At 38.2% G+C, this 21,049-nt stretch overlaps 1 protein-coding gene across 6 annotated transcripts; it reads right to left on the bottom strand.

Annotated features, from left to right (window-relative positions):
* Positions 1–422: 422 nt before the first annotated feature.
* Positions 423–10,697, bottom strand: LOC101423787 (histone-lysine N-methyltransferase SETMAR). 6 transcript variants are annotated; one of them, XR_011647553.1, is made up of 4 exons: positions 10,492–10,618; positions 9,843–10,002; positions 8,546–8,641; positions 6,078–6,251 (listed from the first exon to the last, which is right to left on the bottom strand). XR_011647553.1 is itself a non-coding variant. In XM_012521425.3 (2 exons), the coding sequence occupies exons 1-2, from the start codon at positions 10,603–10,605 to the stop codon at positions 1,150–1,152; spliced, it is 882 nt and encodes a 293-aa protein (XP_012376879.3). In that variant the 5' UTR covers positions 10,606–10,697; the 3' UTR covers positions 423–1,149. The 6 variants fall into 6 exon arrangements, 1 of the variants encoding a protein (XP_012376879.3); XR_011647550.1 differs by lacking the exons at positions 6,078–6,251; positions 9,843–10,002 and adding an exon at positions 1,800–1,917 and having other exon boundaries at positions 10,492–10,629; XR_011647549.1 differs by lacking the exon at positions 9,843–10,002 and having other exon boundaries at positions 10,492–10,629.
* Positions 10,698–21,049: the final 10,352 nt, after the last annotated feature.

The following is a 21,049-nucleotide window of genomic DNA, read 5'->3' as shown; positions in this document are numbered from 1 at the left end:
CATTGTTGGGGAGATAGGAAAAAATGATAATATAGAATGTGAGCCTTACATTGATGTTAAAGTTATTCAACTTGATACTGTATTTAATATGGTTACATAAGTGAATATCCTTTATCTTAGGAAAGGTACATGAAAGTATTATGTGTTCAAGGTCCATGATCTATACAATCTACTTTCAAATGCTGATGGATAGATACATAGATAGCTATATAGATAGATGATAGGAAGCCAGAACAACACAGCAAATGTGGCAAAATGTTAAAATTGGTACATCTTGATACATGGGATAGGGGGTATGTTCGAGTTCTCTATCAGGATTTTGTTATTTTGCAAATGTACTATAAGTTTGAAATTATTTCAAAATAAAAAGTTAAGAAAAAAACAAAAAACAAGTCATAAATAAGATGCAGGACAAAGAGAAATAAAAATATCAGCTTTATTACTGATAAAATTGATTAGAAAACAAGGCTCAGGTATACAACCACAGGGGTTTGCCTTGGAGCAATATTAGATTCAGTATGAATACCAGAAAACTCAAACTAAGAGTGGTTTAATCAAGGGGTAGCCTATTTCAACTCTTAGGAGTCCAGAGGTGACAGTTCATGACTGGTGAGCCTATTCTACAGTATCAGGCACCCAGACTCCTTTCTATCATTTGCTATGTACAGCTTCCTTTCCTGGGATTGTCTTGGGGTCTAGGATGGCTGCTCCAGCTTTAGCCATCATGTATACATTCCTGCTGAAAGGAAGAAAGGGGCAGAAGGGCAGGATGTCTCAAGTACACACCATTTTGCTTAATTCCATTGGCTAAAACATGGACACTTGGCCACATCTAACCAGGAAAGTGAGGATTATGGGCAGTCATGTATTCAGTTAAAAACTAAGAATTCTATTAGAAGAGGAAAGAAAGGATACTGATGGACAACTTGTAGTATCTTCTATATCCGTGAGTTAACCTTAAGCAGCAGAAGCAGAGCTAGACAACCACTGGCTTCCCCTATACGGAGCATAGAGCAGAGACTTACCTACAGGATAAGCTACTTACAGGGGGGAACCTAGAAAGGGCTCAGTCACACACACTTGGTTGCTTCTCATTTTTACTTACTGAGAGAGGCCAGGCATGTTTCTCCTAACTGATGTTTTGCTTTTCTAAGGGTGGTACAGTGAACTGTCATAAGGCAGAAAAGCAGTACATGATTTGGCACCACAGTAACAAGGTTTTCTTAGTTTCCCTTTATCTAGTCTTTCATTGTCTTCACTGTCCATTAGATTAAGAAATCTTCCAGAATAGTCGTATGAGAGTTCTTCTTCTGGCAAAATGTCTTTGGCTGCAAAAAGTGCCAACTTAGGTACCATGGAGTCAATTCGGACAGGAATCATCAATAGGTTTGGTTCACAAGAATGGTTAAGGAATCTTCCAATATTTCCTCTATAAGTAGGATCAATAAATGTTTCCATTACCTGTCCATTATACACATGTTCCCTGATGGCTATAATGTAATTTGAGTCATGTATTGTTTGTAATTGAATTCTTCTCTGCACTTCAGAAAATCCTAAAACCTCACCAGCATATTCACATACAAACCTTCCTCTTGGTATAAATTCCAAGGTACGAAGGCCCCAGCCTTTTTTATCTGTCTTGAACACTTGGAGGTGGAACTGCAGACCTCTCTGGACCACTCTGTTTTTGCACTGGCCACTGCACTGGCACAGGATGTTGCATTCAAAAACTGGTCGGGTATATTTGGCTTCCAATCCTGTATCTCTGAGGCAAGAATCATCATCATAGTTCTCTTCATGACGGAGACAGGTGCAAGTACCAGGCAGGCAGGCAGTTTTGAGACAAATGCATCCAGGAAAAGTTATCTGAGTGGGATCCATGTCTGCTCCAGGTCCCATGACATGATCAGGAGTATACTGCAAAGAAAAGAAACATTGGACATCAGTATGATTTGTACTTCAAATCTATTTAAAGCAGCTTTTGGCTGAGATAATCCCTAATTCCAATATGTATGAAAACAAAGCAAAACTGAAAAAACATAATATTTTAAAATATTGTCTGAAAAGATTATCTCCCCAATTTAAAAGATAAGATTAAATTTTAGGTGTAAAATCTGTGGCCTCATTTCAGGTAGAAGGACAACAAAAAGAAAATGTTTTTTTTTGGGGTCATTTTTGCTTATCAGAAATTGAAAGCTTTGTAACCCATTATGTTTCCCTCTTAGCTCTGGATGTCAGAAAAATTAGGATTGAACATCGTGTTTGACTGCAATTGTTTTATCCGTGGCTTTTTTCCCCTTCCTCAGACGTACTGGGATTGCCCCTGGGACCTTGTACTTATGAAGCTGAACTCCACTCACGCTGCTTATCCTTGGTTTTTGATCTCTTTTACCTTTATCTGATAACACATATAAATACTGTATATTTTGATTGTAGGTTACCTTTTCTGGTGCAAGTCTTGTATTGTTTCTTAAAGAATTTTTTTTTATTTGAACATTACCTAAATTTAATTCCCCGATGCTTTAAAAAGATGTTATTACTTAAGAGTTTAACTTGTGTCTTCACAATGTTAAAACCAAGTGTTTGACAAAAAATTGCAAACAAAATTCCAAGAGTGGTGTTTGTTACTGGATATTTAGATTTGTTATTTCTTATGTAAAAATTCTGTCTTATTAAATGATAACGGGATAATACAAAAATTTTTTTCAGTCTTTTAAATGTACCTATATTTTCCAAGATAACATTTACAAAATGTTGTGGGAAAAGAAGAAAGTCCTAAGTCTAAAATGGTTAATCTCTATGTGATGCCTGATCTGATTATTTCTTCACTGGCGTAATGAAGCATATTTTCACACTTTTAAGATTAACGTTATCTCTCATAGCCCAGCATATTTCTTCATATATGGACTAATTCTTATTCATGTGGAACCTAATTCATTTATTTATACCCCCCTTTTTCTAAACGGATTTAATGTAGCTTACAAAGAGGCAAGATAAATGAACAACAGGTAAGAAAAGTGAGGCAAAGGGAAAGAAAAGCAAGCCTGTCCGGTGAGCTTAGACATACACAGTGTGTAGCAGAAGTAGATTGGGTGTTTGGTTCAGCCTGAGAACAGCAGTTCAAAGAGGAAAATATGAGTAGATGTATGTTTTGCACTATCCCTGAAGAACAATCTCACAGTTCAGGAGAAGCATTGATTCTTTCCAGTATGGAGACGAGAGAGGAATTTCACCAGTGTCTTTCCAAACCATTCTTTTCCAGGAGGTAGTTCCATGGGCTGTTTCTCATTCCACCCTCAGTAAAGGCTGCTGGCAGGCTACCAAGTACAATTTGGTAAGAGCAGTCCTGCAAGAGACCAGCTGCATAACCTTAATTTAGGCATAGATTTTAGAGTATCCAGAGGAATGTTTGAACAACATATGTTTCAATCAATCCCCCATTAACACTATTTCTCCTAGCCAAGCTTTAGAAATGTATCAAGTGGTATGTTACAGTCCCTGTGGTGGCTTCAGCGGAGCTATACAGTTAAGTGCAAAGCCCTAAACTTTAAAAATCGCTGAGCAGGGGGGAAGGATTGACACCTCTTGTGAAAAATGAGGACCATGATGAGTAGGAGTACTTATGGGAAAAGCCAACATTCTGCTTTGAAAAGTGATTTGGGGGTGGAGAGTGGAAATAGCTTCTTTTTGTGTCTTTTCTTACAGCTTTAGGTTAGTAGAGATGTCCTAAAGTGATAAAGGATGGCTTAAAAAAGAGATGCCCTATCGGTCAAATTCAGACTGCTGTCTTATACAGAATCTACTTCCAGCTTTTAAATCATTCAAAGTTGAAAAGTAAACGGTTACTGAGACATTTTAAGCAGAACTTGTAAAATGAAGATTTTACTATCCCTTTGTTAAGCTTTTCATGAAGAATTCTTTTAAATTGATTTGTTCTTAAAAGCTCACACTCTTCCTCCCCACTTGTGGCTTTTTTTGCTTGCTGTCTGCTCTCTGTGTCCATTTGCTGTGCATTCTTCTGTGTATTTTATTTATTTTATTTCCACTCCCCCCTTGCAGCTTGCTTGTTGTCTGCTCTCTGTGTCCATTTGTTGCACACTCTTCTGTGTTTTTGCTTGTCTCCCTTTTTGTTGCATCACCTTGCTGAGTTGGCTCTCTGCAGTGCTGGCAGGCTGGGCAGCACTCTGCAGTGCTGGTGGGCGAGACTGTCTTCACAAGGGGGCCTCAAGATGTGAATCCAGGGCCTCCCTAATGGTAGACGGGAGCCCAACAGATTGAGCCACAGTTGCTTCCCAAGCTCACGTTTTTTAAAAAGTATTATATAAATTGTTAAACTCTACAGTGATTTTTTTTTTTTTTTTTTTAACGTAGATAACTCCTTTGAAAGCCAGGTCTGACTTTCTGCAGTGTTCTAATCAGGAGAGCATATCATTCCTTGTTGAATTGATTTGTATATAGATAGGTTTGGAAAAACACTTTTTATCTGCTTGTTTTTAATTATACATGTAAAATAAGAATTTGGAGACTCTAGTAACATTTTTACATTCTGCAGTTTAAACTTATACCATCTAAGATCCTTTGGAGACTGAGATATCAAATGGTAGCTAATTCCAAGGGAGCTGCAGACAACTTCCAAAGGATATTAGAAACTTCAGGATAAATTTCCTGTTTAAAGAAAATATTTTTTCCCTGATGGCTAAAATCACTGACCTTGGTACTAATAATTACTGCAAATCATTTTAACTCCATGTGCCTCTATTTTCTCCTCCATAAAAGGCCAGTAAAATACTACTCCAGAAAGATATTTTGCCTGGCTTAGAAGAATGACTTTATTAAAGAATAATCTTTTGAAAACCTTGGTCTAATTTAACATATGATTATGTAATTATCCATTTTTTTTCAATAACCTATTGAAAGTTATTTTTTCTTCTCAGAAACAATTTGATGCTATTGACTGGGCATTCTTTTTTTTTTTTTTAAAGATTTTTAAAAAAACTTATTTCTCTCCCCTTCCCCGCCCCCCCTCCCCCAGTTGTCTGCTCTCTGTGTCCATTCGCTGTGTTCTTCTGTGTCCACTTGTATTCTTGTCAGCTGCACCTGGAATCTGTGTCTTGGTTTGTTGTGTCATCTTGCTGCATCAGCTCTCTGTGTGTGCAGCACCACTCCTGGGCAGGCTGCACTTCTTTCGCACTGGGTGGCTCTCCTTACGGGTGCACTTCTTGTGTGTGGGGCTCCCCTACACGGGAACACCCCTGCATGGCATGGCACTCATTGTGTGCATCAGCACTGCACGTGGGCCAGCTCACCACATGGGTCAGGAGGCCCTGGGTTTGAACTTTGGACCTCCCATGTGGTAGGTGGATGCCCTATCTATTGGGCCAAATCTGCTTCCCTGACTGGGCATTCTATTCAAGTATTTATATGTTATGCAAACTGTTAAAACTTTGAGTGTCTCAAAGATTATGGAAAATGTGTCAGAAATTTGGAGTCAGCTGACCTGAAGTTAAATGCCCCCAATTTGTAACATGCTTTCCATAGTCTCTACCCTACTTTCTGGTACAAAGTAGGAGAGCAGGCTGATACAAACAAGTATTACCCTGAGGGTTGTGTGTGCCAGCCAGAAGCCAAGGAAAGATTGAAACGTGGGAGTAACTGACCATAGTGGACATGTTTGTACCTACTCAGCATCCATTTCTTTCTTCTGATAAGAGCACCCTAATTCTTCCCAGGAGAACCCTTTCCCATTCTCAGTCTCAGTGGTTTAGATGGGGGTCCAAGTTGGGCAGAGACCTAGACCTGGCTAGTTAGAACATCACACCTTCCTATCAACAGTGGTTGGTTCATGGATGGCACATGACCCAAGCCAGGTCAATGAGAATCAGCTCTGAGACTTCTGTTGAAACAACTGAGAAAGAGGAATCCTCTTACCACATAGATAAGACCTACTGAGTGTATTACTATTGACTGAGTAGTCAGCTACAAGGAAGGGGAGCAGGAGTGTGAAAGAAATATCTGATGACAAGTGTTGAGTTCTGACTGATATACCCAGGGTAGAAGTTGAGAAAGAATGGCTCTAGTGAAAGGCTGGAAAGTTTATTCAAGGATGAACATGGCCAGTGAGCAATGGGGTCTCCAGTCGGAAAGTGAGACTAGAGCAAAGTATGCAGCATGTCAGACAGGAGAGGTCTGCTACCGTGCCCTGGAACACTGGGTTAGCAGTGGACAGCTTCTTATGCAGAAAGTGGAATGTCCTAAAGGAGAAACATACAGTGCTAAGCTTTGTGTTACCAAGTATAAAATAGGGATAATATCCATATTTGGGGTGCTTATCATGAAATCTAAATAAAATGACACTATATTCAGTGCCAGGTATTTTGCAGTTTTAAAAATATTAGCTTCATTCAGTTCTTTGAGATATTATGTCTAGATGTTTTATTTTAAATATCATAAATTTATGGCAAATTACTTAAATTTCTTTAAGTATTTCCTCATCTATCTCATAGGTTGCTGTGAAGGAAAAAATGAGGGAATGCATTTTAAAAAGTTTACTGCAGTGAATGGCATACAAATTTTATTTAATTAAAATTATGTAGGAAGTACAGTAGAATTATGAAGAAAACAAGTTCTGGAGCTAGACTTCTCAGGTTCAAATATACTTAACCAAACCAGTGTCTGGAAAACCAATTGCTATCCTCTATTTTTTATTCAACTTGAGTGGAGGGAAGCCAATACCTGACCCAGCCCGGACTTCTTTCACTCATCAACAAATACTACTGACATCTATTATATTCAGGTGATGGGATTTAGAAAAAACCAGCCATGGAAGACATGGAGAAAGGTTTTGTTTTTTTTTAAATAATTTTTTTGGTCATAAGTTTTACTTTTTCCCGGTATATATTAAAGTACAGAGTTGGCCATGCAAGAGTTAGGAATAAATACAAAATGATCAATATAAAATGCACTAGAAGCCAAATCCTTGGAGTAATCAGTGGAGATTTCAAGTTTTTATAAAACATGGTTACCCAAGAAACCAAAATGGAAATAAGAGATAGCATCTTGGTAAGGATGGAATTGTGTCCCCTACAAAGATGTTCAAGTCCTAACCCCTTGTTCTGTGGGCGTGAATTCATTTGTAAAATTCCTATTAAGAAAGGGCCAAACTGAATTGGGGTGGGCCTTAATCTAATATGACCAGAGTCCTTATAAGCAAAGAAAATTTGGACACAGTAGGAGGATTAGGAGACAGGAGAGAGACAGCCATGTGAAAGAGGCAGAGACTGAGTTATGGACTGATGGCAAGCCACCACAAGAATGCCACGGACTTCAGAGAAAGCATGACCTTACCAACACATTACTTTTGGACTTCTAGCCTTCCAAACTGTGAGACAATAATTTCCTGTGGTTTATGCCAGTCTGTGGTATTTTGCTTCAGCACCTGGTAAACTAAGGCACATGTTGAAGAGCACGTATACTTGTTTGGTTACTCTCATCCACATTTTCTCCCTTCTCTGGACTAACCTGCACTAACTGGAATCTAGATGGCATGGCCTATAACTCTGTAAACGTGTTGGTCTTATCTTTCAAACAAATATGTTACTCAAGGAAAAGCAAGGTCACATGGTTTGGGGTGTGGGGTCTGGTGGTATGGTAGAATTCCTATCCTTACTACTAGACACAAAGCAGGTACTTAGAAAGTATTTTTTGATTGCCTGATAGCAACTCTTGATAAACTGTGATAAGAAGTTTGACTTTTCTGAGTCACATTCTGGTCAGAAACCCCAGAAACTGAGCTATAACACTGTATGATATTCTGGGTTTAAAACCTGAGACTTGATTCTTAAGTGCAGTGAAAAACTTCATTCCTTTTTTGGTTCTTTTGAAACACAGCTAAAAGAATCTTCGTTTTTGGCCTCTAGCCCTATGAGTGTGCTTTTGCTCCAAGCAGTTAATTGGAGACTGTGTGCTAGATAATTCTTGTCAGGACCCAGTTAAGATCTTAAAAATTATGTTTGAAGCTGGTTTCAGATACCTGAAAAATGGTTAGACCCAATTCTTTGCTCAAGCGACTCAATTAGTTTATTTTCTTCTAAACTTTCAACAGTGAAGTCATTACAGTATGCTTGTTTCCAATCTGGGCATATGAATGTTCTTTTTGCCTTTTCACATAGTACCCAAAAGCAAATTAAGTACAAAGTTATTTTTACCTTAAGTTTTTCATGCTGTAATTCTTATCCGAGCATATCCATGCTGTCGTAGTTTACCAGGGTTGTTATAAGAAATATCACAGCCTGCTTGGCTTAACAACAGAAATTTATTGTCTCACAGTTTTGGAGGCTAGAAGTCCAAAATCGAAGTGTCAGAAGGCGATGCTTTCTCTGAAGTGTGTAGCATTCTCGTGGTGGTTTGCCATTAATCCATAACCTAATCTCTGCCTACATCTTGTGGCTATCTGTCTCTTTCTGTCTCCTACTGTTTGAATTTCCTTTGTTTAGCAATACTCCAGTCATTGGGTTAAGGCCCACTCTGATTCTCAGTTTGCCTTTACCTTAATTAATGACATCTTCAAAAATCCTATTTAAGGTAGCTCAGTGGTTGAGCGCCTGTTTCTCATGTACAAGGTCCTGGGTTTAATCCCCGGTACCTGCAAAACAACAACAACAAGAACAACAACCTATTTAAAAATGGATTCGCATCCACAGGACTGGGGATTAGGGCTTGAATATGTCTTTGTGGGAGATGTGATTCAATCCATAACACATATGTAGGCAGAGTTTGGGGTAAGCAAGCAGTTTTTACCTTTTATTAGACTGGTTTTTATGCTACATGAATACATGGAGGACAACTAGATGAAAGCACTTTTAGTCTTGTCATTGAAATGTTTCAAGTGTGTTTAATCTTCATGGGACTATAAGCTCCTTGAGGAAGGAATCCTGCCTTCTTTTTGTAGCTCTAGGTAGCTAGAACACTGGAGGACAGAGTCTTAGTCTTCTGATTTTTATTTATGCCCATCAATGGGAGGCATGAGGACCAATCACAAAGCTTCCTCTTTTCTCCTTTTCACAGCAATTCAGTTCTATTTCCTCCCCTAAACTCAAGGGCAGGGATTATGAGTCTTCACTTTTTCATCTTATGGTCCTAGACTAATGCCATGTTTGGCACAGGCAGACGTTCAACCTTTTGCTGAATAAAGATCAGTGTTTTTGATCTGTCATTCAGCAATGATTGGTCTTAAATAAGCTTTCAGGTACCAGTGTTTGATGTGGTACCAGTCAATTGTATTATTAACCATAAATTACCCAAGGCAGTTTGAGATATAACCACTTTTGATATTAATACCCTGCTCTAGTCTTTGAAAACTGTATTGACTCTATTATCTCATTTGATTCTCACAAAAGTGTTAGGAAGAAGGGAGGGCAGATAGTTTTGAATATTGATTATAGATGGGAAAAGGGATATGAATTTTTAAATTATCATTAACTCAGACTCAGAGAGAAGTAGCTAAGATGGCTGAACCCTAAACCTAGCTCTCCAATCTCCAAGTCCAGTGCTCTTTCCTTTTAGGCCAAGAGGTGAGAAAGCTACAGCAGAAAGGGCTTTGAGGTATTAATAGCAGTAGACATTTGTTGAACTAACAGTGAACCAGGAACTGAATTTTAACTTTCAAAACAATCCAGGAAGGAGGAAATGTTATTTTAATTGTACAGAGGAATCCAAGGCTTAAGGAAGCTAATTCATTTGGTGGGAGGAAGACATCAACTAAGTGGGAGACCACAGATAAATCTGACACTAGTGCTAAATTCTTAACCATACCCCGGGATCTGTTACAAGTTCCCACGCCTTACCTTACAGGTGAGACACCTAAAGCCAGAGAAGCACAGGCTTTGCCCTGTGTCCTTCTGTGAGTTGAGGAGTCAGAACCGGGTCAAGAACCAGGAGAAGAACCAGGTTTCCAGGGGTCTTCCCAAGGGACCTATGAAGCCTCTGGTTTTGCCCTTCAGGGAACTGCCAGTTTCATGGGCAAAAAAGGGTAAGGTCGCAGGAAAGACTCAACAGAAAAAAGCGGAAGCCTGTGCATTTTGGAGTTCTTCCCGCGGCCAACTAGCAGTGCGATGGACTAAGAAAAGGGCCGAGACCTGGACCCTGTCAGGAGAACTGGTAACCCGAAAACGTACGAGCACGTGGGTTGCTGCGCGCGCAGCGCTCCCGGCCGCCTAGCCCAGCCCCCACCTGAACAAAGTCGGCCCGCCCCCGGGGTCGCGCGCACCGCTCCCGGCCTCCTAGCCCCGCCCCCGCCTGAACAAAGTCGGCCCGCCCCCGGGGTCGCGCGCACCGCTCCCGGCCTCCTAGCCCCGCCCCCGCCTGAACAAAGTCGGCCCGCCCCCGGGGTCGCGCGCACCGCTCCCGGCCTCCTAGCCCCGCCCCCGCCTGAACTGTGTCGGCCCGCCCCCGGGGTCGCGCGCAGCCCTCGGGCGGCCTCGTCCAGTCCCCTACCTGGAAAGGCGCCGGTTCTGACCTCGGGGGCCAAGCGCTCACAGGCAAATTCTCCAGACCCCGCGTGACATCTGTCTGCTCAGTCTGGGCGTCGGGCTCCTCAGTCATTTCCATTCCGAGAGGCTGCTTCTACTCCACAGCTTCCGCAAACATTTCTCTCCCTCAGACTGTGCCTACCACTCTCAAAATCTCCGGGTTTGCACAAGGCGCTGGGAATTGTGGGTCCCGCGGCCCCTTAGTCTCATGGGAGTTGTAGTTTTTCCTCTTGCGCAGGAGGAGTCGGTGAATTTTTAGTTTGGCTTCTCGTTTGTTTTGTGCTTGATGCACACTCAGGTAATCACTTAACCTCGTAAGGTATGAACAAAGCTTTGGAAACACTTGGAAGTTTGGAAACACTTTGGGTAAAGAGTTTCAGAAAGATTTGTATTAATTCTTTGAATGTTAAAATTCGCCAGTGAGTCCATCTAATCTTGGACTTTTCTTTGTTGGGAGGTTTTGATCACGGATTCAGTCTTTCTATTTGTTATTGGTATTTCAAAGTCTTCTATTTCTTCTTGATTTAGTTTAGGTAATTTGTGTGTTTCTAGAAATGTGTCCATTTCTTCTAGGTTATCTAATTTGTTGGCCTGTAATTTGTTCATGGTATCCTCTTAGAATCGTTTTTATTCCTCTGGGGCACATCGTAATGCACCCTTTTCATTTCTGATTTAGTTATTGGCATCCTTTCTCTCTCTCTCTCTCTTTTCTATCTTGCTAAAGGTTTGTCAATGTTATTGATGATTTGAAAGGACCAACCTTTTTGTTGATTCTCTCAATTGTTTTATTTATTCTCTATTTTGTATGTCTCTGCTCTAATCTTTGTTATTTTCTTTCTCTACTTGGTTTGGGTTTAGTTTGTCTAGTTCCTCCTGGAACATTAGGTCACTGATTTGAGATCTTGTTATTTTCAGTGTAAGCATTTAGAACTATAAATTTCCCTCTCAGCACTGCCTTTGCTGCATCCCATACATTTTTTTAACTTTCTTTTTATTCTTTATTTTCTTTTAAATGTTACATTCAAGAAATATGAAGTCCCATATACCACCCCCACCCCTCCCACATCAACAGCCTTTTCCATCATTGTGGCACATGGACTGTACCTGGCAAATACATTCTGGAGCACTGCTGCACCACATGGACAGTGGTCCACATTGTAGTCCACACTCTCCCCCAGTCCACCCAGTGGGCCACGACAGGACACACAATGTCCAGTATCCGTCCCTGCAGCAACACCTAGGACAACTCCAAATCCTGAAGATGCCCTCATACCATATCTCTTCTTCTGTCTCCCTACCATCAGCAGCCACCATGGCAACCCTCTCCACATCACTATTACAATTTCTTTCCTTACTAATCACAATAGTTCCCCAGCAGAGCACCAGTAAGTCACTCTAATCCATCCTCTATTCCTCCATCCTGTGGACCCTGGGATGGTTATGTCCAATCACTTTCTACATCAAGAGGGAGCTTAGATTCCACATGGATGATGGTTCTCCTGCTTACGGCTGTAGGCATTCTTGGCTCCCTGGTGTGGTGGTTGACCCTCTTCACCTCCCTGTCAGCTGGTCAGGGTAAGTCCAAGAAACCGGAGGGTAGGAGCTGCAAGTCTGCTGAGGCCCAGGACCTCATCCCCATACATTTTTTATGCTATGTTTCATTTGTCTCAAGATATATCCTAATTTCCTTTGTGATTTCTTCTTTGGTTCATTGGTTAAGAATATATTGTTTAATTTCCACATATTTGTTAAATTTTCATTTCTTCCTTTTTAGACATTTATTTATTTATATTAAATTGTCTTTTTTTGAGGTACACAGATCACAAAAAATGTTACATTAAAAAATATAAGAGGTTCCCACACACCCCACACCCTATCTCCCCTCTCCCTTTCTTCTTGATTTTTAGCTTCATTCCATTGTGATTGGAGAAGTTACATTGTGTCATTTCATGCTTTTTAAATTTATTGAGACTTCTTTTGTGTGACCTAACTTATGACTATTTTTTTTTAAGATTTATTTTATTTTTCTCTCTACCCCTCTGTTTTTGCACTTGCTGTGTCTGTTCACCTTCCTTGTTTCTTTAGGAGACAATGACCCTGGACCTCCACTGTCGGAGAGAGGCACCTAATTGCTTGAACCACCTCTGTTCCCTGCTTTGTTGTATCTCTCTTTTTGTGTCTCTTGTTGCGTCAGCTTCCTGTGCCTGCGCCTCATGCCAGCTTGCTGTCTTCTTTAGGAGGCACCAGGAACCAAACCAGGGACCTCCTATTTGGTAGGTGGGAGCCCAATTGCTTGAGTCACATCTGCTTCATTTATGACTAGCTTAGAGAATGATCTGTGTGCACTAGAAAAGAATGTGTATTCTGCTGTTGATTGGTGAAATGTTATATTTATGTCTGTTAGGTCTAGTTGGTTTATAGTATCTTTCAAGTCTTCCATTTCCTTATTGATATTCTGTCTATTCTATCCATTATTTAAAGTGGTGTATTAAAGTCTCCTATTATTAATGCAGTACCGTCTATTTCTCCCTTCACATCTGTCAGTACTGTTTCATATGTTTTGGGCTCTGCTGTTAGGTACATATTAATTTTTAATTGTTATATCTTCTTGTTGAATTGATATTTTTATTTGTATATATAGTGTCTTTCTTTGCCTTTCATACTAGATTTTGACTTAAAATCCATTTTCTCTGATATTAGTATAGCCAACCCAACACTCTTTTCTCCATCCTTTTACTTTCAGTCTATTATATCTCTGAATTTAAGGAGAGTCTCTTATAAACAGTATATATACACTTTAAAAAAATCCATTCTACCAAACTCTGCCATTTGACTGGAGAGTTTAATCCATTTACATTTTTTTCTTTTTTAAAAATTAATTTTTTAAATTAGAGAACTTGGTTTATAGAAAAACCATGTATATTTTTGTACAGAGTTTGCATATACCATACTATTATTAACACCTTGCATTAGTGTGGTACATCTGTTATAATAAAACATTTTCATAATTGTATTACTAACTATAGTCCATTGTTTACAATAGGGTTCACTCTTAAAGTAACTACTGCTAATGCAGGACTTTCTTCTGCCATTTTGCTATTTTTATTTTTTTGTAACTTGTGTATCTTTTTCCCTTGATTATTCCATTGTTGCCCACTTTAACATTTATTTAATCTTTTGTAGTGAACCATTTTGAGTCCCATCTCCTTTCCTTCTGTGTAAATTTCTCAGATAAATTATTTATGATTACTATTGGGCCTGAATTTAACATGCTGAATCTTTAACAATCTCATTTGATTTTCTGTCAGTTTAACTTCAGTAACATACACAAACTATGCTCTTAATGCCGTTCAATTCTCCCACCTTTATGCAGTTCTTGTCACAAATTATATCCTTATATATGGTATGTCTCAAACCATATATTTATCATTACTGTTTATGCAATTCCATTTTAGATCCTGTAAGTAGTAAAAAGTAGAGTTTACCAAAAATACATTTTATGAGTTTGGGCAATACTGTCCAACATGTATTGAGTTATTCTTTATGTGCCAGGCACTGTGTAAACCTTATGTGTATTAATTAATTTAATTCCCATAATAAGGTATTTGAAATACCTGCCAGGGCATCATTATAGATTCAGTGAAATGTTCAGACTCATGAGATTTTAAGAGACCACACTTGGCATTAGGTTCACTCAGAAGATTATATAGTACAGGACCCACAGCCTGCAAGCTTCCGTCTTTGACCCCCAGATGATGACTCAAATGCAAGGGGAGGTGATCCTCATTGATAGGATATGGGAACTTCTTGAATTAGTAGACTTATACCCCTTAGGAGCCATTGGCAAGGCTCTGTTTCCCTGCAAAAATCTTCCCATTTATAAGAGTCACCACACTTAGGGAAACTTTAGTCCAAGTGTAATTTACCGCCCAGTCCAAGTGTAATTTACCACCCAGGGTCATTTTTACCATAAGCAGCAGATAGCTAGGGTAACACAGTTATACCACTAACTGTAGATTATATTAAGGTTTCATTAATTCTTTACCCACAGTGCTATTAGCCCCTTTTATGGATGAAGAAACAGGCAAAGAGAGGCAACCTTTGTATGTATAAGATAAGGATAGTAATACCCACTTCCTAGGGGTATTGTGAATTTTGAATGAGGTATGATTTTGTAGGACAAGTAAACTCTTACTAAATATTAGTATTTGAAATAGGGATAATTTTCATTTGAAATTTTAAAATTTTCATTGTTTTCAAGATGTAAAATATTTACAGGAAAATCATAATTTCTTGTGAGTGAAAGAGGTGAAAACCAGCTCACTTCTTCATTCTGCCTTTTAAAGAGCATGATACTCTTTTCTCCTTTCTGCTCTTATATATTTCTTCACTGGGTTGTCACGCACTGGTATTATGTGACTGTCTGTTAGTAAGAAGTCTTACTAATTTCTCTCTGCTTCCCTTAGTCCTCATTTCCATTTTGAAAAAAAGTGATTTTTAAGTCTCATTTTGGGATTTGATTTTGATGTATGTATTGCTTTGTTCAGGTACTTAAAATTCATTTGCTAATGGGAAAGTGTTCCCTGCAGAAAGAAAGTTTTGAGAAAATTCCTAATTTTGAGGCATCCAAACCCAAAGGCTGTTTGCCATAGGCCTTGAAGAATATCCATTCTTCAAGGATTTAGGAAGATTAGAAAAGGTCATTCCAGGCAGAAAGGAACAGCAATGACAAAGGAATAAATAGAAAGGTGAGTGTAGGAAGTGTAATTTCAGATGGGCGGGCAATAAGGTTCATTTCATTTTTCAGTAATTATGAACAATAAGGGAATTTTGCAAATATTCAAAGTACATAGCTGTTCTTTCAATTTGAGAAAAGTTTCTGCACATTTATTCCATACATTGTGCTGTATTTACCACTTCGGGGGAGTGTACACAGGAAGACGTGGAGTCCTAGGAGAACGTGCAGTCTAGCAAGCAAATAAGTGCGTAGAGAGAGAAAGTAATAAGAATTACAAGAATGTTATGAAGAAAGAATTATGGGAGCAGTGAGAAGAAACATTCATATTTGTAAACTGTTAATTCTTTCCTGGTAGTACTGTCTGCTCCTTCGGAAAAATGTCTCAGAATCTATTTTATTTTCAGAAGCTACCAGTGTTGGTGCTTCCTGAATAAGAGATTCAGTTCATGTCAGCTCTTCAGTTTAATTTTTTTTTTCATATTGCTGGCAGAGGATCCGAAAGTATTTTATAGAGTGTGAGATAAAATAATGAGAAGATGTTCACAGGCTGATTTAACCAATTCTCAAAGTGCCAAGCAATCAGTCTTTCATCTTTTCCAGGTCTAAAAACCTATCTTTTTTTCTCTTGACACCTGCTCTTCTCACTGATCAGGAACCTGGATCTTCAAGATTTGTTCTTAAAACTAGTATAGCTAGAGGGTGAAAATGTACCCTGGAAATTAATGAGTTGCCTATATTGATGGCTATAAATATGCCTTGGACCTGAAGATTACATTGATTATTCAAATTTCTTCTGGCTTTTTCACTGACAGTAGACAAACTGATCTGATCAGTAATAAAGAAAATAAGAAAAAAAAATAATGCAAAAGATTAAAACTAATATTCTGTAGGTTCATTTATCTGTAGGCTAAATTATGCGGCATGACTTATCTTTTTTTTTTTTTAGCAAAAGTGGCAGTTTATTAAGAGGTGTATCCTTATGCTTTTTTCTGGGGTTGTAATGAGGTTCTGCATGATTCTGTATTCAGAAGTCTGTCTTTCATCAAAGTTTAACTAGCATTATCTGAGCTTAATCTCTTGGGGTGTATTTTTTAGCGATGAAGTGATGAAAGGACTAAAGTCAGCAGAAGTAGTTGTTGGTGTCAGTGGTACCAGAAATCAAATAGTTTGGAACATCTTAGCTTTCCAGTAACTCCAACAACTAGCAATTAAGTGGGCACAATAGAAGCACTGGATCCTCTCATCAAGTAAGATTGTGTAGATGAAATTATTTTGAGGAGAACAAAGCTTAGTAGTTGATACTTTGGGGGGTTTCTGCCAAACTCCTTGAATATTTGCTTTCTGAAAATATCTGTCTCCAGTCCATCTCATGTTTATATTACACCACCCCTAAGCCCTGGCTCAAGCTTTTGGCCTCTGGGTACACACCTGACTCAAGGTAGGCCAATCAGATTCTCTTGATGAGGAGTTGAGTCCAAAAAACAACTTAACCTATATTTCTAATTGGGGAGCTGCCTGGTAGCTTTATTCTGTTATATGAATGGAGAAGCAGAGGAAGGTCATTTTTCCAAGAGAAGAATGGAGTGGCAAGTGACAAGGAATCAGAATTTCTTAGTTCCTGACAACTGTCCATTTCTGGTTCCAGGACCTTCTTGACTCCCATGATATACCTGTTATTCTAACAGATTTTTCCTTTGGGTTTAGGTTAAGTCACAGTGGTTTATGTTACTTTAGTCAAAGAATTGTGATCAGTACAAGACATTGTGCACATATGTAATGACATTATTACCACTATTGTTATTTGAATGGGTGGGTTGGATAATCAGCTACTATTCTCTGGACAGAAGTTAGTTGATGTTTATGAATTTTTGTTCATTTTAAATTTGGGAAGCTAATTGTTTTTTTTAGCAGTTTGCCTTTCTGATGTGTCTTCACTAATGAATGCCCCCTCCCAATTGATATGAATAGAATTGAATATCAAAAAGTAGTTAAAAATTATGAAATTTCTCTCTAATAGAAAGTGTAATAATAAAGTAATAATAGCTAACACTTATTAGTTCATATTATAAAGTGCATAATAGGTGCCTGGTATTGTAAAGCAAAATATAAAGTAAATTAGACATAGAAAAAATACAGCATATGGATCATTTTGCAATAAGAAAAAAATGTGGCAGTTGAGCAAGAGTTTTATTTTACAAAATTATAATCTTACATTAGTTACACTTTCCAAAGGAAAATAGTTTATTTTTTTATGTTGAAAATGCTAATAAATGTATGTTTTCAGCAGAATAAAAAACACCTGCATATTTTTCTGTATTTTTATCATTGCACTATAGTTTAACAGAAACCATAATGTTCCTTTGAGGATATGACAAAAAGAAACAAAGATAAAATCAGAATAAGAACATTGTTAGTGTGTGTATTCTGCTGTATAGTAAATATCCAGGATTTATGATTATAAAATAATGACTTGTAATGGGATAGTGTGATAATAGGCAAAGAGGTGAAAGAAGAGAATTATGTCTTTATTGAACCTGAAATGTCACCAGCAAGGAATTAATTTCACTCATCAAAGATATATGAACAAATTTATTACTAGGTCTATTTAGATACTGTTGTCAAGGCTCCAAACACAGACTTACTTTGTTTGCAGCTTGACCTTGAAAGGCAGGCTTGGGCTAATGTTCACACATTTTCATTTTAACTTGGGAAGGGAACTTGCGTATTACCTAGAACAGGGATTCTTAATAGGGATCCGTGAACTTGAATTGAACAAAGTCACTTATCTTTATTTTCTCTGATCTCTAACTGAAATCGAGCATTTCCTTCACTTATGAATGTATGCAATAAATTACAGTAGTATTCATTTATATCACATTACAGTTGTTGCAGATTTTGAAAAATTGCATACACTCATGCATACTTTGAAATTATGGTAGTTGTTAGACCTGATGCTAGTTGGGTGTTATAATACCATCTGCTGCTACATTCTGAGAAGGGGTCTGTGGTTTTTACCTGACTGCAAAGGGGTCTGTGGAACAAAAAAGGTTAAGAACCCCTGACCTAGAAGGATACCACTGACAAGCAGAATTTTATGATTTTTTCAAGTACTGAATCTTCCTTCTCCTCATGTATAATAAGGCACGTGGGCCAGCCTCTTCCATTTGTAATTTTGAAAATAAAAGTGTGCATCCTTTGAAATTTAGTACCACAGATGTCATGTTACAGAGAAGTTTGCCCCAAACGTCTAAGCCTAGACTGCAAGTGTCTACAAGATAATTTCACTGGATATCCCCAAGAATTTTTGGAGACAGGATTCCCTCTTAGGGATCATACTCATTTTTAGCTCTTTATAAGTCAACAATTCTGCAACTTTCTAGACCCCTACTAGTGTTTTCACTTTGGCAGCATCCCAGCTACACTTCTGGTATTTGGAAGAAGAAAGGAAATGAAACCAAAGAAACACACACACACACACAAAACACATGCAAAGAATTTTGCTCAAGTGCCCAAAGGCTAACATGACTAAAGTATCTCTGGAAAAATGTTGATGATTTATACTTATTTTTAGATGTTTCATTCAGGAAAGAAAATGGTATGAAAATAATTGTACTGAGGAAAAAGTCTTTTGCTTTTTTATTATCGCAGCAAGTTTTAATGTGTACATAGGTGGATCTTTATGTATGATTTGAGAAGCACTGATTGGAGACTCTTTTGACCCCTTTCTCTTCCTACCTCATAGTCTGAAAAGACCTTCACCAATGTCTGGCCTCAACACCTGAAATATACATTGTCAGGACTTCTCCCATTTGTGGTAGGCATTGCTTTTTCCATGCAATGCTCCTTTAGAATGGCAGTATTCCTGGGTGTGTAAAAAGTGACAAATACATGTATTTTATCATATTGCTTTTCTTTCTGACGAGGACAACTTGGAGGAGTTGGTGGAAGGAGGAAAAATGCCAGAAATATAGAGTTAAATTTATTAAATCCTTGCTACCTTCTCCAACTCTGCCAAAACTTTCTATAATCACAAAAATGTCCTCTATCTGTGCTGTCCAATTCAGTAATCACCAGTCACATGTGGCTCTTAAATACTTAAAATGTGGTTACTGTGAGTGAAGAACAGAATTTTTAATGCCTTTTATTTGAATTAATTAAAATTTAATTTAAATAGCCACATATGGCTGGCAGCTATTGGACAGCACATGTAGAGACACTATACTAAACTTTGCATTCATTTCTTATTATTCAGTAACTGCATGAAATAGGCACTATGATTATCCCCGCTGTATAAGATATGGGAACTGAAGTTCAGATAAATTAATTTTTGTCATGTATCCCACATGTAGCAGTGATCAAGTGGGATTTGGGCTCAGGTCTAAAACTAAGGTTCCCCTCTTTAGTTTGTGTTGCTAAGCCTTAGCCATGTCCAGAGAATGCCTTTCTGCTAGGGTGGAGGGAATAGAGGATTAGAAATCATGAAATTAAAAAACAAATACAATTTTTCATCTTATTTGAAAGTACGGTAATTTATGTAGTAAAGAGCATCATGTAACTTGAGAGGGGTTTTTTCCTAATGGCTGTGCCCTGGGACTTTGAAAAACAATCAGGTTAATTAGTCTGCTTTCAGAGAAGCTGTCTGCTGAGACTACGGAGAACAGCCTCTTAGGCTACTGAGGTTTCTGGTTTATGACATTGGACAGTTATTATTATTACTATAATTTTACTAATTGTGAGTTACCTGAGAGAGGAGTCTGAATAATAGAAACCTATTGCCTGTATGATTGTGTGTCTCTCGGGAGTAATAAAAATGCTGAGGAAACCATTGATTTATGAATGGCTGAAAAAGTGATTTCTAGTTCTAATTTCTTTATCTTTTAGACATTGCAAATAAATAAATGAAGGCAACTAACTGCCCCATGCCCAGGTCACTCAGTGGAGGCAAACTAAGTGGCTCTTTGAACTGCAGGACCTTTCAGCTTCAGAATGGAAGGCCAGATGGATAATTGTGAGTCAGTCAGAATTCTTAACCAAAGATGGTTATTCTTTTAATGGGAAATCAAATTTTCTTTGCTGTAGTCGGAGAGTTTTTTTTTCAGTATCATTCTGGTAAACTCTTCCACTTTCAGTTATATATAATTATCCCATGTGGTTAATGAATGATTGGTCGTATCAGGCAGCTCTAAATTTCCTTTACTTCTGAGGAGCATTAGTCCCCTCAGTGGGAAGGTCTCGCCTTTCATCTAACCGTCCTTTCTCATTTTAATTTCAAGTTTTAAAAAAAATTTTAGTCAAATATTTTCAGACAGATTTGCTTTAGTAAAATTTCAGCTCTAGAAGATTAAATTTCATGTTCTTGAATTCATCCATGAGCTCATCTTAGAAGAACATTAAATACAGTTTGGTTTTTACAGAGCCTGGCAATTGCAAGGTTGATGACAGAAGAAACCAATTCTCACTGAAAATGAAAGATACGAATCTTCCCAACATCTATTAGGATCTTAGGTAAAGATTTCCTCATAAGTGGGTTTTTGTTTTTAATTGCTGAATTAAACCAGAAGTTTAGATTGTGCATTCCAGACCCTAGATTTTACAGGGTTTTGTTGCTGAGGCTCTTACCCTAATGAAGTCTGACAGCATCTCTTCAGGTGAGACAGCCAGTTTACCTTTTCTCTGGCACTGGATTCATCCATCTGTTGTCAGTTTGATTTTCAAACACAAAGGGAAAGTACAAAGTATAGGTAACTTGGTGGTGACAGCTGGTGAGGAAAAGAATCATTGTGTT

The sequence above is a fragment of the Dasypus novemcinctus genome, chromosome 26, assembly GCF_030445035.2.
Source record: "Dasypus novemcinctus isolate mDasNov1 chromosome 26, mDasNov1.1.hap2, whole genome shotgun sequence".
Taxonomy (NCBI): Eukaryota; Metazoa; Chordata; class Mammalia; order Cingulata; family Dasypodidae; genus Dasypus; species Dasypus novemcinctus.
The sequence above is the reverse complement of the archived record's forward strand: the minus strand, read 5'-3'. Positions and strand labels throughout refer to the sequence as shown.